At 42.3% G+C, this 15,246-nt stretch overlaps 1 protein-coding gene across 6 annotated transcripts in view; it reads left to right on the top strand.

Moving 5' to 3' along the window:
- Positions 1-3,194, top strand: part of arhgef12a (Rho guanine nucleotide exchange factor (GEF) 12a) — a 44,823-nt gene extending 41,629 nt beyond the window's left edge. For 4 of the 6 annotated variants that reach the window (XM_015951563.3, XM_015951562.3, XM_015951559.3 and 1 more), the window contains 13 exons: positions 24-138; positions 528-628; positions 738-815; positions 891-966; positions 1,049-1,216; positions 1,301-1,388; positions 1,478-1,555; positions 1,639-1,733; positions 1,810-2,013; positions 2,098-2,334; positions 2,425-2,651; positions 2,730-2,799; positions 2,872-3,194. In XM_015951563.3, the coding sequence (XP_015807049.1) occupies positions 24-138; positions 528-628; positions 738-815; positions 891-966; positions 1,049-1,216; positions 1,301-1,388; positions 1,478-1,555; positions 1,639-1,733; positions 1,810-2,013; positions 2,098-2,334; positions 2,425-2,651; positions 2,730-2,799; positions 2,872-2,882 (1,548 nt within the window). In that variant the 3' untranslated portion in view covers positions 2,883-3,194. The remainder of the gene's footprint in view (positions 1-23; positions 139-527; positions 629-737; positions 816-890; positions 967-1,048; positions 1,217-1,300; positions 1,389-1,477; positions 1,556-1,638; positions 1,734-1,809; positions 2,014-2,097; positions 2,335-2,424; positions 2,652-2,729; positions 2,800-2,871) is intronic. The other 2 variants (XM_015951561.3, XM_015951560.3) reach the window with 2 other exon arrangements.
- Positions 3,195-15,246: the final 12,052 nt, after the last annotated feature.

The raw sequence follows: 15,246 nt of genomic DNA, 5'->3' as shown, positions 1-15,246 counted from the left end.
GATCTGTGTGCTTTTATTTGCAGGAGGCTGAGAGTAACAGACTGTGTCGCCGGCTGCAGCTCAAAGACCTCATTCCTGTAGAGATGCTCCGGCTCACCAAGTACCCGCTGCTACTGGACAACATCGTCAAGTACACAGGTGCAGTAGTGTTGACCTTCTAACCACAGTTAGCAGTGATGGGTACTATTTATGGGTACTAATGATTATTTGTTATTTGACCTTTACAAAGTCCTTTAGTCAAACAGACACCGGCTTTAGACCTGAGGGAAAACAATCTCAAAGAGACTTTAAGCAACATGAATTACAGACTAATGGAGAGTTCAACATTAGACAAGTCCTGGAGCTTTGGTGCAAATGTGACACTCATCATTTTATTATTAGCTGGGGTTTGATTCTCACCAGCTATTATAGGACCATATAATGTCCCCTGCTTTGTCGTATTTTTGGAGAATGATGGCGCATTAATGGACAGAAGAACTACTGCTCCCTGAAGAATGCTAGTACTCAATACCATCGTGTTGTTTCAGACATTGCTGTGGAAAAGCAGAAAGTCAAGCAGGCAGCAGAATGCTGTAGAAGGATCCTCAGTCATGTCAACCAGGCTGTGAAGGAGTCTGAGGACAAACAGGTGAGAACTGATTTACTTTGAAAATCATTTTAATGCTTTTTCTTACATTTCCACTTCCCTCATTGATCATTTTTGTCCCTTTTTTCGATTCTCTTCTTCCTTCCTGTAGAAATTAGAAGACTATCAGCGAAGATTGGACCTCTCCACTCTAAAGCAGACTGACAACCCTCTGATCGCTGAACTAAAGGTGGGTTATCTCAGTTAAACTAGTTTTATGTCAACATTCTGGACTTGAAGTTTTATTTATTTTCTGCTCCTTCAGAATCTGGATCTAACAAAGAGGACGATGATTCATGAGGGTTCACTGTCGTGGAAAGTGAACAGGGACAAGACTATTGGTGGGTATTGACTGCTCATAGAGCACCTAATGATACCTTAACCACTGCTTGTGTCTGACATGCGTCGTTTCTGGCCTTTCAGAGTTGTTCACACTCCTCCTTGAGGACATCCTCGTTCTGCTGCAGAAACAGGATGAGCGTCTGATCCTTAAGTGTCACAGCAAGAACCTGGCAGGTGCTGCAGATACCAAACACATCTACAGCCCCATCATCAAACTCAGCACTGTCCTCGTGCGCTCTGTTGCTACGGGTCAGTTAAGTCTCTTGCCCTTTACGTGAACACCTGATCGGAATAAAAGCACTTCAAAACTCAATCTGTCTTCTTTCCCTTCAGACAACAGGTCCTTTTTCGTCCTCTCTGTGTCTGAAAACGGTTCCCACATCTACGAGCTAATGGCGCCCACTGTGACGGATCAGAACACGTGAGAGCTGCTGACTTTAGATCAGTTTATCTGATTTCTGTCGCTACAGTGCATCAATAGGCAAATGCATCTTCTCTCTTCTGCAACAGGTGGCAAAGTCTGATCTCCCAGAGAGCCGATGCAATGAAAGTCAAGCCTCACAGCATCATCCCGTTACCTCAGCCTGAGTATGGTTCTTCTAATCTAATCAGATTAGACATCTCCCAGGGTTAGAACATTTCAATAAGATGAGTTTCTGCATGTGTGTTAGCGGGGAGAGAGATGGAGCGGAGATCATAACAGCTGGTACTTCCCGACTGGGTAAAGACCCGGACCGCACATCCACCAGCAGCACTCAGTCCACAGGTAGCTGAAGCTGCTTTTATCTGACATGTTTTCACTTAAATAAGACGTGGGACTGATAATAATTATTTTTATTTAGATAAAGAGAGAGGTCCAGCCTCTAGAGGTGCATTACAGACTTCTCTACCTGGTAGTAATCCTTTTGAAGAAGTGAAGGCTGAGGAGGAGGAGGAGGAGGGTGGCTTTGTGGACCGAGTGCTTCCTTACCAAGTAGCTGAAATCGACAGAGAAGGAGACTCGTTTGATGTGTTTCCCTCTCGAGCAGATGAAGCACTGAAAACATGTAAGAACACAAATAAACATGCATAAAGTTTACTGTGCTTAAAACGCTAAATAAGTAAATCATTGTTTGTAATCTGCTCCTCAGTGGCAGCATTAAAGCACGTGTTGGTGACCCAGCTGATGTCCCAGGAGGCAGCAGAACAAAGCAAACGCTCCTCTGGAGTCCGTCTCCTCAGGACTACGTCCCTGCGGACCCCGACGGACAACCGCAGCAAGGTTCTGGTCCACAACGGCTCCGAGAAAAGTAGCTCCAAAACAGAAGACCTGGCTCAGGACCTGGGGTCGTGGGACACTGGATTCTTTGAGTCACCTGAAGATTACGGTAAATTTGCACAGTTAGAAAGTAGCTTTTATGAATCTGTTCAAATAAATTCACCATGATGGTGAAGTTTCATGATGACTCTAACTGCAGGATGTTTGGTCCTAGAAGGTTACTGCGGCCCACGGGAGAGCAGCACAGATGACGACATCCTGGCCTCAACCACAGGGAAGCAGCTGAACACCTCACAAGTCTGCGCTGCCGACTCCGGCATCAATTTACGATTTTCCTCCACGTCACAGGTCGGCAGCCTCTCCACTTTCAGCAGGCAGGTGCTGTCGCACCTTAGAAATCTTCAGACCAACCTCAACTATCTAAAGGTGCTTCACATTTTCCATGATGTACGCTCATGTAGTCAAACGTTTATCTATCTAGCGCCATAATCTTTCCCCTTCCAGGAGGTGGAGGCGAAGTACAACAATCTAATACACCAAAGGCCAGAGAGGTCGACAACAGACAAGGATAAAGGTATCTCCATTCATGCACAATTTACCCTAAATCACCACAGTTTTTCTCATCACATGCTTTTTCCTCCAACAGATAAGAGATAGTGTGGATGTCAGATTCTGGTTCTGGTCCCAAAGAGGAAGGACATACTTTCTTCTTCTGTCCTGGACTTTCTGGACGTCCTGTAAGCTTGTCCTCTCACTGCTGATTCCCCTTTTTCAATAGCACCCCCCCCCCCCCCCTCCGGTGGGAGGATGAAAGACTTGAGAGTGAGCAGATGTTTGAAGGAACATCACCACCCTTCTCAGCACAAGGCAATCAGGGAAGTGGGATTGCCCCAGAACCTCAGCCGCTTCAACCTCCCAACACCCAGTTCCCCCTAAAACTTCCTGCGAGAAAGAGAACTTATACCAAAATGTACAAAGATGTGTGCTTAGAATATATGTATATGAAACACAAACGAGAAAAGGAAAATTTTAAGATAATGTATTAAGATTTTTTTTTATCCCAAGATGTATTTATTTTCTTTTTTTCTTTTCATTTTTTTCACGTATTGCTTCCCATACTGCTTGCATGCTTTTGGCTGCAGTGTTACCCTGCAGCTGCTCCTCGTCCTTCAGTCAGACCTGATTAGTGTGGGTGCACGCTGACACACTCCCTCTGGTGTGAGCTTAGGAACAGCACTGCATTCGGACTGATAGAGGCCAGAGTTGCACTAGTGACGGATACATCTCGTGTATTTAAAATGACAAATTGTTCAAGTCTAGGATTTAACCTAAATTCCAGGTGTGGTGTTAACTAGAATGAAGAGTCTCTAGACTCTGATATGGTCCTGTTTCACTTCTGTGCTGACTGCTGTCTTCTCCCTTTTCACTCTTGTTGTTTTGTGTGTGATTCTCTCCCTTCTTTTCCCAGTGAAAATCATGGTTATCTTTCCTTTTCCTCTTCCAAGTAACCAAGTGGCTTTCATCCTCACTCATCCCTTCCCACTCTAAATGTCACGCTTCCTCTTCTGCCTCTGGTTATCGTGCCCTTTCCCCCTCTCCTACAAGGAGCGGTCATGCTCTTTCTGTATCAGCCTCTGACAGAAACGCTGCTTCTCTCTGCTTCTGATGGTGATGCTGATCTGACTGCCTGATATTCTGATAATGGCATGAAGTTCAACATATAGATCAAGTTGGAAGGTTGTTCATTGAGGAAATAAACGCTGCCATGACATGTTCAAAAGCAAAAGTCGTGTGTGCATTTTGTTCTTTCATATTTACACAGTTGGTTTATCTGTGTGGGGCCACATGCTGGCTGGCTGTTACACTCAGGCTCACACTCGTTTTCTATAACAGTTTCAGGCATGGAGAAATGATTGAAGGCCTAAACTCTGGAAGCATAGTAAAAAATATCAAGGACAGCTTTGTTTTAATTATGATGGATGCATATGTTGTCTTAAAACTCACTCTTAAACAAATTATACAAAATGACTCACTTTTAATCGTAGTTCAGTTATGATCTTATTCTATTAATTTTAAATATCAAAGGCTGTGACCATAAAATACTACACTAATCAGGTTTATATGAATTTTGATAATAAAACCTACCATGATTGGTCAATATCTATATCAAAATAATCATAAGGGTTATTTTAAAGACAGCTGTAAATGCAAATATGTTCTGCTTTTTTTTTTTTAATTTTATTTCCGGGCTAGAATGATGCTGCACAGTTGTAAGAAAACATACAAATAGAAACACACACAGAGAATTTTTTTTAATTAAAATAAAGAAAATCTCAATCCTAGACTTTTATTAAAGTTGGCCGCCCTTCTTTAGTGTTTTATTTTGAAAGAACAGGAAATTAAAGTTGGCAGCCCTGCTTTTGTGTTTTATTTTGAAATAATTAACAGAAAATGTGTCTACTAAATAATTATTGTAATTTTAAATATGTATTTTTTATCATCTCATTCTCCACGTCCTCATTCCTCTTCCAAGAGAACAAAAACAACGAGTAGGATTATTTTCCAACTCCCTTTAGATAAGAAAGAAAAAATGTTCTCTTAATAGAACCAGAGTGCATTTCCGGTGTTCTCCCACTGGATGGCGGCAATTCTTCTAGTTCTTGTTAATTCAGCGATGTCATGAAAATAAACAGTTTTATTCTTCACATTTTCATGGATATCTTTTAAATGTTTTGCCCATAACTATTTAGCATTGGGGTCTATTAATAGCATTTGTTTTATCTCTCATATAGTTTAAGCTCATCAAAGCTCACTGGGGCCTTTGCATCATTCTGATTAAGCCCCAAATGACAAAAATAAAACTTTCTCTGCCTGATTATTCGTTTGGAATCCCTGCTCGGTTCATATATTTACTCAGCATTTTTTTATTTTTATTTTTTTACTATTAATTCGTGGTCATCTCCTTTGGCAACTGTGTCCTTTACTTCGGCTCAAATGTTATGAACCACTGAAGAGTAATCAAATAAATAAATAAATACCAGAAAGCCTAATGATTATTGTTCAAATTAGATTTAAACAATTCTAAAACAAAAGATCATTCATCAAATCAAACTTCATCCTCCTGAAAATCAAGTTCTGAACTTTGATCTTATAGTATCAAAACATGTAAAAGCAAAGTCAGAACCACTGGTGAGTAAATTAAAAACACTAAATATGTTGTTAATTACCAGCAGGTGGCAAACTTTCTCTATTAAACTTCATGCTGACAAAATCCACCCTAAAACCTGCAGTGACATCACCTTTTAAGCTACTGAGCTCATTCATCCTCCGGGTTACGTTTGTGTGGGAAGAATACATCTGGAATGTGATTGACTTCCATAAAGAACTAAACTGTAGTGACAGCGGTCCTAGATTGGAGAACACAAGTGGAGGAAGTCTCCCGTTGTGAGTGACAACGTACCACTTCCGCCTCTGCTGCTGGAAGAGTTTGAGACGGAGACAGCGAGAAGCTCGACAGCAGAGAGGTGAGAAAGGTTTAAAAATAGAAGGTGGAAAACAGAAAATTAGAAACAAACGGGGAGGGCCAGGTTCTGATCAAGATGCAGGTATAGGGTTAGGTAAATTGAGTACTTTTGGAGCTCAGTATATATATATATATATATATATATATATATATATATATATATATATATATATATATTAACCCGTGACCAATAAGCTATTAACCCGTGACCAATAAGCTGTGATACTCTATCTAAATGTAGAACATCACCCTGCCTGGTCTTTATTGCGTTTAATCAGAAGATTCTAGGATTCTTCATTTATTAGGGGATTGCACACACTTCGTTTTGATTCAGAAAACAGTCAGGTTTACAAAAGTAAGAATTTATTTTACAAACAATTAAAACTTGAGAAATTTGTTAACTATTATTTACTGTGAGTGGATGGAACTAAAGGTTCAATTCAATTCAAGTTTATTTATATAGCGCCAAATCACGACAAGAGTCGTCTCAAGGCACTTCACATAATAAACATTCCAATCCAGGTCAGTTCATTAAGCCAATCAGAAATAATGTTTCCTATATAAGGAACCCAGCAAATTGCATCAAGTCACTGACAAGTGTCAGTGACTATACAGCAATCCTCATACTAAGCAAGCACAAAGCGACAGTGGAGAGCAACACTCCCTTTTAACAGGAAGAAACCTCCAGAGAATCCCGGCTCAGTATAAGCAGCCATCCTCCACGACTGACTAGGGATCGAGAAGACAGAGCACACACACACACACACACACACACACACACACACACACACACACACACACACACACACACACACACACACACACACACACACACACACACACACACACACATGCACGCACACACGCACACTCACAAAGACCAGTAATGTGTCTATAGTTATATTGTGATGTCTTAGTAAATATTGTATTTGGTGAAAGATAAACTTTATTGTATTTATCCTAGTGAATCTACAATTAAACGGGTAAACTAGCAGTAGCACATCCAACGTCAAGGAAAGCAAAAAGCCATTATCAGGAGAGGGAGAATGTTTTAGTGGTTAGCAGCAGTGTGCTAGTCGATGGCCCCCTCCATGAGGCCACCACAGCTCAGCAGAACGTCGTTGTAGCTTCTTCTGGGGAGAAAAACACTTACAGAGAAAATAAAGTTAACAGCTGAAATTGCAGAAAATAGTACAGTTAAAGAGCAGATTGTAGAAGAAAGCAGTAGAGTGTGGAAAGTGGTCAGTGTATCCTACATCAGTCTAAGCCTATAGCAGCATAACTACAGAGATAACTCTGGAATATCTATCCTATTTAGATGGGGGCATGTTGGAGTCAGGGCAAGGGAGAGCCGTCTTTACCGACTGTACACTCCACCTCCCTCTACTCCCCCACTTGTCCAGATTTAGGCTAACATCAGATTTTAACCATAGGCCCTATCAAATAAAAATGTTTTAAGCCTAGTCATAAAAGTAGACAAAGTGTCTGCCTCACGGACTAAGGCTGGGAGCTGGTTCCACAGGAGAGGAGCCTGATAACTAAAAGATCTGCCTCCCATCCTAATTTTAGATATTCTGGGAACCACCAGTAGACCTGCAGTCTGAGAGCGAAGTGCTCGGTTAGGAACATATGGAACAATCAGATCACTGATGTATGATGGATCTTGATGATTAAGAGCTTTATATGTGAGAAGGAGGATCTTAAAATCTATTCTGAATTTAACAGGTAGCCAATGTAGGGAAGCTAAGACAGGAGAGATATGATCTCTCTTTTTAATTCTCATCAGAACTCTAGTTGCAGCATTTTGGACAAGCTGAATACTTTTAACTACATTCTGTGGACTTCCTGAGAGTAATGAATTACAGTAATCCAGTCTTGATGTAATACATGCATGAACTAGTTTTTCAGCATCACTCCTGGAAAGGATGCTTCTAATCTTAACAATATTCCAATGGTGGAAAAAGGAAATCCTACAAACCTGTTTAACATGGGATTTGAATGACTTGTCCTGGTCAAAGATAACACCAAGGTTCCTGTGGACCTTGACCTTATAGAGCTCCGGGAGTTGACGTCACTTCTCCCGGCATGCAACAGTTCAAATCGAAACGGCACCATATTGGCAGGTAGAAGCCGGCAGCTGGACTATTTGTTATTGTCAGAAAACTCAATCAGACAGGAAATATGGTAGATTCCTGTTGTGCCCCAGGATGCAGAACAGACACGGACGACATAAGGAATGAGCCATCTACAGGATTCCCCAAGATCCGGAGTGCCGCAAATGTTGGATGATTGTAATAAAACACACTAGTGACCGGGCTTAAATGAAACTGTGGGACCGCGAGAGTAAAGGTTTTCGCTTATGCAGCGACCACTTCATATCAGGTACTTAAACCAACGTTTCCTCTACTGTGTATGGTATTTATTTTAAATGCTTTTATTACGATTCTTAGTGGGGTTCCTAAACTTATTTTGGCGTGGCCTTTTCTGTCTTATTACTCACAGCAACAAGTAAACATCACGTAAAACGTTGCCTCGTGATTTCTGCGTGCTGCCGTTTACGTGTTTTATGATCACTGCAATTAACCGGCTAAGCTGTATTTAATTTTTAAGCAATGGTTGATCAATTGTCAGATCACACATAAAAAGCACTTTGGATTGCTATTATCTGTCTCACCGAGACAGATCTCAGACAGATCCTGAGACGCTCCCGCCTGACATATTTATTTTATTCACGGAAAACAATCAAACTAGTGATTTCTCTTGGCGTTCAGTTTATACATTCAAACAGCACAGAACTCTGTTTAAACTACTTACGTGTAAATCTGTTATTTGTCCATCCATTTTCATCCGCGTATCCGGAGTCGGGTTGCGGGGGCAGTAGCGTCGAGAGGCCCAGACTTCCCTCTCCCCAGCCGCCTGAGCCAGCTCCTCCGGGTAAATCCCAAGGGGTTCCCCGGCCAGGTCCGGTAAGAAGTCCGCTCCGACAGCTTATGGCGTTTTTAAAAAGTATCCCAGGGGCACGGTAAGGATCGGAGATGTTTAGTCTATTTAATCTCTGACTATATAAAACGATTTCTTCGGTTTTAAAGTGTGAAGTAAACTCTGACAAAGTAAAATCCAAGCTGATCCCGTTCACGTTCATGTTTACGATCCGTGTTTGTTTAGCTTCTTTTACCTGCCAATATGGTGTCTACTAACTGAGAGTCACGTGGGGTCCGGAGCTCTATAGGAGCAGAGGTCAGTCCAGCTGAACTGGAATGAAGGTCAATGCACCTTTCAGAGTCGGGAGGCAATCACCATCCCACGTAGAACAAAGAGCCATGCAGCAGGACAGGATGTGTCCTAAAACATGGATATGCAGAAAGAGTTCCCCTGAAAGAGCAAACAAGCAAAGAAAGCGGCTGAACCTTTACCTGACAGAAAAAAGCACATTTGTTTTCCTGTGGGAAACATTTTAATCAACCTATCAGACAATGAACAGGCACCTGTGACTTGGCTTGGAGTTAACCCTGTCTAATTACCACACCACACTTTGATGAAGTATCTGGGTAAAAAGCTCCAGGCGGGCCAGCTGGCACTGGGCTGCATTGTTCAGTGTGCTGTAAGAGAAAATCCAGTGGGATCAGCAAACAGGTGCTGATATGTGACCTGGGAGCACAGCTGGGCTTAACACACCTCAGAGGTAAAACACAAAATCAATGGAGCTACTGGCAGCCAGATGCAGATTTTTGGAGACCTGATAGTCATGGTGCACAGCTGCAACCTTTGTTCTGCCAGGCAGTCAATATTTCAATTTAAACACTCAGTTCTCACACGGTTTGTTGCAATTATCAGATTTGTTTATGTTTTAAGCATCATCAGATGCATTTTTCCCTCAGTCTATATTTTTATTTCACTTAATCCAATGCAGATATAAAACATTCTACTTTGTACGAAGAAGCTTTTATTAAATGTCACTTTTTACTTAATTTATTTTTGTCCTGAATATTTTTTAATTTCCTGTAAATTTGATGATTAGTTTTTAGAAAAATGGTGCAGCCTTACTACCCAAGGAGACCACTGGAATGCATAAAAACCTTTTGTTTCTGGCTTCTTCCAGCTCTTGGAGGGTGCAGAGTAGACTAGGGATGAACGAGTACACCACCATCTGTATCTGTATCTGTTCAACCATCTAAATTATCCGTATCCGTATCTGTTCTTGGAGTGGGCGTGGCCTAACCCGGAAATTGGTGTAGTTTAACCAATACCTTATTTTAAGTCTGATCAGAAGTTGCTATGTGTATTGTTTATTTGAAAACTATTTACAGAGCAGCCTCAGAGTTGAGATTAAATGTTTTTGATCACAATAGTAAAGGAACTATTACAGAACAAGTTTTTGAATAAAATCAGAACATTAATATTTAAGTGCATGAATTAAGAGAGAGAGAGAGAGAGAGAGAGAGAGAGAGAGAGAGAAGAAAAAATATTTTCTATAGCACCTCTCAAGATAAAAATCACGAGGCGCTTCACAAAAACAAAACATGTAAAATAGAAAAAAATAATTTAGAAAATGATTAAAATATATTTAAAATGAGCAAAAAATAAGACAATTGTGATTAAAAAATGTAAAGAAAGAGAGAGAGTGAATAGGAAAGAGGGAGTGGATCCTGAGGGAGGAGAGAGAGAGGAAAAAAAAACCCCGACCGGAGTGGAGATAGTGACTGACGCAGCAACAGCCGTTTTTATCGCGTCAGACCCGTGCCACAACCCGTGCACGCGCATTGGGTCCACAGCGCGCGTGTGAACGGGACTCGCGAGCGAAAATATACATGGCAGCGCGCGCGTGAACGGGACTCGCGAGCGAAAATATACATGGCAGCGCGCGCGTGAACGGGACTCGCGAGCGAAAATATACATGGCGAGAGGTCATTTGTGCACTGAGAGGGAGCAAACTGTGTCTGTGAGCGCACAAGGATGTGCACAAGTGACAAACCTGCGTGCGCGCATTGCCAACGAGCACACGGCGGAGGAAAATGTGCGCGCGCGGCAGCCTCTCTGCGCGCTCGGCAGCCTCTGCGCGCTCGGTTTCTAATTCCGCTCGCTCGGCTGTGAGGAGTTTTGGCACTCTGGAGGCGTGGCCTGTGGCAGATCTTCCCTATCCTCTGATTGGTTCGTTTACCCCGCACTTTACTCTCTAGCTTTCTATATAAAAAAAATCTGATATTCAGCAGTTGCTGGCATAGCTCAGCTGGGAGAGCGGGTGACTCTCACTCTGGAGGATCCAGGTTTGAGTCTGGCCAAGTAGAGTTGATGTCATATTATTCTTTCCTAATTCCTGTGATATTATTTTACAGTTGTGACCGTTCAACTGTCATTAAACGTGCGAATGTTTGCTGGGCAGTGTTTTAAAAAGTGCACATAAGCTAGATGGTTTTAACCAGGTAAAAATAGACTTGTGGGTGTAGGTATGTTCAAGTTTAAAAAGTTCTTGCCTCATTAATGTATTGTTAATTTTTTTCAGCATTTAATTGACAAATTATCCTTTCAAATAATTAATTGATGAGTTACATAATTGTCCATTTAGAATTGTTGAATGGACTGAGTCAAGTTTGGTGCACTTTATATATTTCAAAACATGTTTTTTTTAAATTATGCATATAAATAATTTTAATGTTAATTTATTGAAATATTTCTATTTTTTCATTACCTCACCCTTGTTTTGACAAAAACAAGACCTTGCTGGATAATATCACGGAGAAACTATTTGTTCACAGTACTTGGCTCAGTGAGGATCTGTATACCAAAGGAGGAGATACTCAGAAATCTGTCTGCAGATTGTTACAACCCAGACTGGAAGTGGTGGGCTGTAATAAGAAAGGAGACCAAACAGAGGAGTGGGGGGTTCAACAACTGATTTATTTAACCAAAGTAAGGATTTACTAAAGCAGATCAGTGCAGTCAAGAATTACTGGTGTTTGGGTAGTCCTGAACGTGTTGTGATGCCCCCACCGTCTCATTGGGTTTTCATTTGTGTTTAATTGTGTTTTTCTTCTGTTGTAGGCAGCTCGTTAAGCAGCCTTGGAGGCACCTGGGCTCAGGGTGTGGTGCTGCCTACAAAGCCTACTGTTTTTCTGCTTTCACTGGGTCTCTCCTGTGTGGTGGAGAGTCCTCACTGGCCATTTTCTGTTCACTAACTTGCTTTAGTAAATCCTTACTTTTGTTAAATAAATCAGTTGTTGAACCCCCACTCCTCTGTTTGGTCTCCTTTCTTATTACAGCCCACCACTTCCAGTCTGGGTTGTAACAATCTGCAGACAGATTTCTGAGTATCTCCTCCTTTACACAGATCCTCACTGAGCCATGTACTGTGAACAAATAGTTTCTCCATGATATTATCCAGCAAGGTTCCGTTTTTGTCAAAACAAGGGTGAGGTAATGAAAAAATAGAAATATTTCATTAAATTAACATTTAAATTATTTATATGCATCATTTAAAAAAAACATGTTTTGAAATATATAAAGTGCACCAAACTTGACTCAGTCCATTCAACAATTCTAAATGGACGATTATGTAACTCATCAATTAATTATTTGAAAGGATAATTTGTCAATTAAATACTGAAAAAAATAAACAATTCATTAATGAGGCAAGAACTTTTCTCTCTCTGTCTCTCTCTCTGTCTCTCTCTCTCTCTCTCTCTCTCTCTCTCTCTCTCTGGAAGCCCCACTCTAAGGGAGTTTGCAGTGTATTAGTGAGTCATATATTGTACAATCACAGTCAAAAAGTTTTCCACCAGTAGTTTTATTTCAGTATGTATTTTTCCAGTATCACAAAAAATGTAATTTTATATGGTTAAAACCATCTAGCTTATGTGCACTTTTTAAAACACTGCCCAGCAAACATTCGGACGTTTAATGACAGTTGAACGGTCACAACTGTAAACTACCTGAAATTAAGAATAATTAACATGACATCTACTGCATTTTCCTTGGCCGGACTCAAACCTGGATCCTCTGGGGCGAGAGTCACCCACTCTCCCAGCTGAGCTATGCTAGCAACTACTGAATATCAGACTTTTTTATATAGATAGAGGGTAAAGTGCGGGGTGAATTAACCAATCAGAGGACAGAGAAGATCTGCCACAGGCCACGCCTCCAGAGTGCCAAAAGCCCTTACAGCCGAGCGAGCAGGAGTCAGAAACCGAGCGCGCACAGAGGCTGCCGAGCGTGCACAGAGGCTGCCGCGCGCGCACGTTTTCCTCTGCCGTGTGCTCGTTGACAACGCGCGCACGCAGGTTTGTCACTTGTGCACATCCTTGTGCGCTCACAGACACAGTTTGCTCCCTCTCAGTGCACAAATGACCTCTAGCCATGTATATTTCCGCTCGCGAGTCCCGTTCACACGCGCGCTGCCATGTATATTTGCGCTCGCGAGTCCCGTTCACACGCGCGCTGTGGACCCAATGCGCGTGCACGGGTTGTGGCACGCTTTAAACGCCATACGTTTTCAGCTCTGTCTTGTCAAATGCACCACGTACGTTACGAAAAATTTAACTTTAAATATCTTTAAAGTAACTTTAAAAAGAGGCGAACTGAAGAAAACCTAGGGAGTACTGAAGAAACGTGAGCAACAGTGAAGCAAGCACAGAGAGATCCGTTACTGTCTGTGTGTGTGCTTGGATGGACCGGACGCGGACTGAGCTCCCGGTGCAGAGTTTTGTATGTTGGGAGGGGCGGGCGCTCTATTTGACTGGCCATTCACAGAGCGTGAAGACAGTCAGTTACCCAATGAGGATTTTCCTTCAGCACGATTACAGATACTTACGAGTTTTACTCGTTTCATGCTCGTACTCGTCAAAAATGCTTTATCCGTACCGTATACTCATCTGAAACGAGTATCCGGCTCATCCCTAGTGCAGACGCTTTTCTTCTCCTCTCCTCCATATCTTATCCTCAAGGCCTTTGTCTGTCTGTGTGTGCTGGGTGCACGGCTGCTTCTGCATTTTTTCTGGAAACTGGAAACTGAAATTCACTAAAATGGATCTCGTCAGTTGGTCACTCAACGTAGTTGATAACATTTATTCAACGATGAGAACGGGAGAAAGGGCTCCCGGATGCCCCTCCGGGACAGACCCAGTTGGACACATCATCGACTCTTGGAAACAGTGGAACTTCATTTGTCTATCTCAGCTGTCTGTGGAGGACTCTGAAGATGTGTAGATATTCTTGGTGTTGGTGTCGGGTTTCCTGCTGATCGGCATTGGAGGCTACCTGGCTTACCGGAAAATTAACGAGCTGTCGAGAAATATTGGCCTGATCCCCGAGCTCAGAGATGGATTGTGCTGCACTGTGAATTCACAGACTCACATAATTGTCAAGATGAATCGTAAGCTTGGAACTTTGGCCGAGATTTATTCACTGGCACAGAAGATGGATGCCATTAAGGATAGAGTGGATGAATCAGCACGGATTGGGATGGTTTAATGTCCATTATTGGGATTTTGAGAGGTTGAGGACCAACAAACTGTAAGACAGAGAGGAAATTATCTCTGTCTGGCCCCAAAACAATTTCTAATCGGAATCTGGCGCCCTTGAGCCTACAAGGCTACAACAAAAACTCCCCCCTCAGAAGACATGTGGAATGTGCCATCGCTATGGCAACTCAACTCTGTCTCCTATCCCAGCCTGGGTGTGACTGTGGGAAGGCCGCTGAAACGTTCCAGGGTCACTGCAACCCTCCAACCCTCAATGCTCCTCCTCCTATCCACACTGAGGTGATGTGCTGCTTCTATCGTGGTTGCAGGAACTGAAGTAGGGATAGTCCCACCCCACCACCCTACCTGGTGGACACTTGTGTTGTCTGAAGTCTGTTGCATATATGTTTGAGGTGTTTTTTTGCAGAGCAAAGCTGCCCTCCCGGTGGAGGGTAACTCTGAAGTACCTTTTTTCCCTCCACCTGAACCAATCCTCATGTAACCCTCTTATCTCTATTAAGGTAGCGCGACTCAGGCTTACGAATGACCACAGTCACCAGTTCTTGTCATGTGTCTTGCCCATGTATGTCTGATCTCTGAATTGTGTTTACTGAAACTCTAATTTCCCTCTGGGATTAATAAAGTATCTTTGATTTGATTTGATTTGAAAATGATGATGAGCAGCAGCAGAAACGGGCCTGCAGCAACTCTAGATTGAGAAATACAGCAAGAAAACTGGAATGTAACTGAAGAAATACACTCCTCGATGTCTAATGGCTTTATTGACAAGGATGAGGGAGCTCTGCGGCGACATACAAAGCTGAGTGAGCAGAAGCTAACGGCAGCGTGAAGCGGCAGCATGGGCTGAAGGTCAAAGCTAAGCAATGCGATAAAATACGTAAACAAATGCAGCGCGGCTTAGCATGCATACTGACAATGTGACCATTACATTAGCTTAACAAGCAGAAGAAGACTTACAGATACAAGTCGAACAGTAGCATGGATAGACAGCAGTGTGATGGTTGAGCAGCAGCAATACAAATGA

The sequence above is a fragment of the Nothobranchius furzeri genome, chromosome 13, assembly GCF_043380555.1.
Source record: "Nothobranchius furzeri strain GRZ-AD chromosome 13, NfurGRZ-RIMD1, whole genome shotgun sequence".
Lineage (NCBI taxonomy): Eukaryota > Metazoa > Chordata > Actinopteri > Cyprinodontiformes > Nothobranchiidae > Nothobranchius > Nothobranchius furzeri.
The sequence above is the reverse complement of the archived record's forward strand: the minus strand, read 5'-3'. Positions and strand labels throughout refer to the sequence as shown.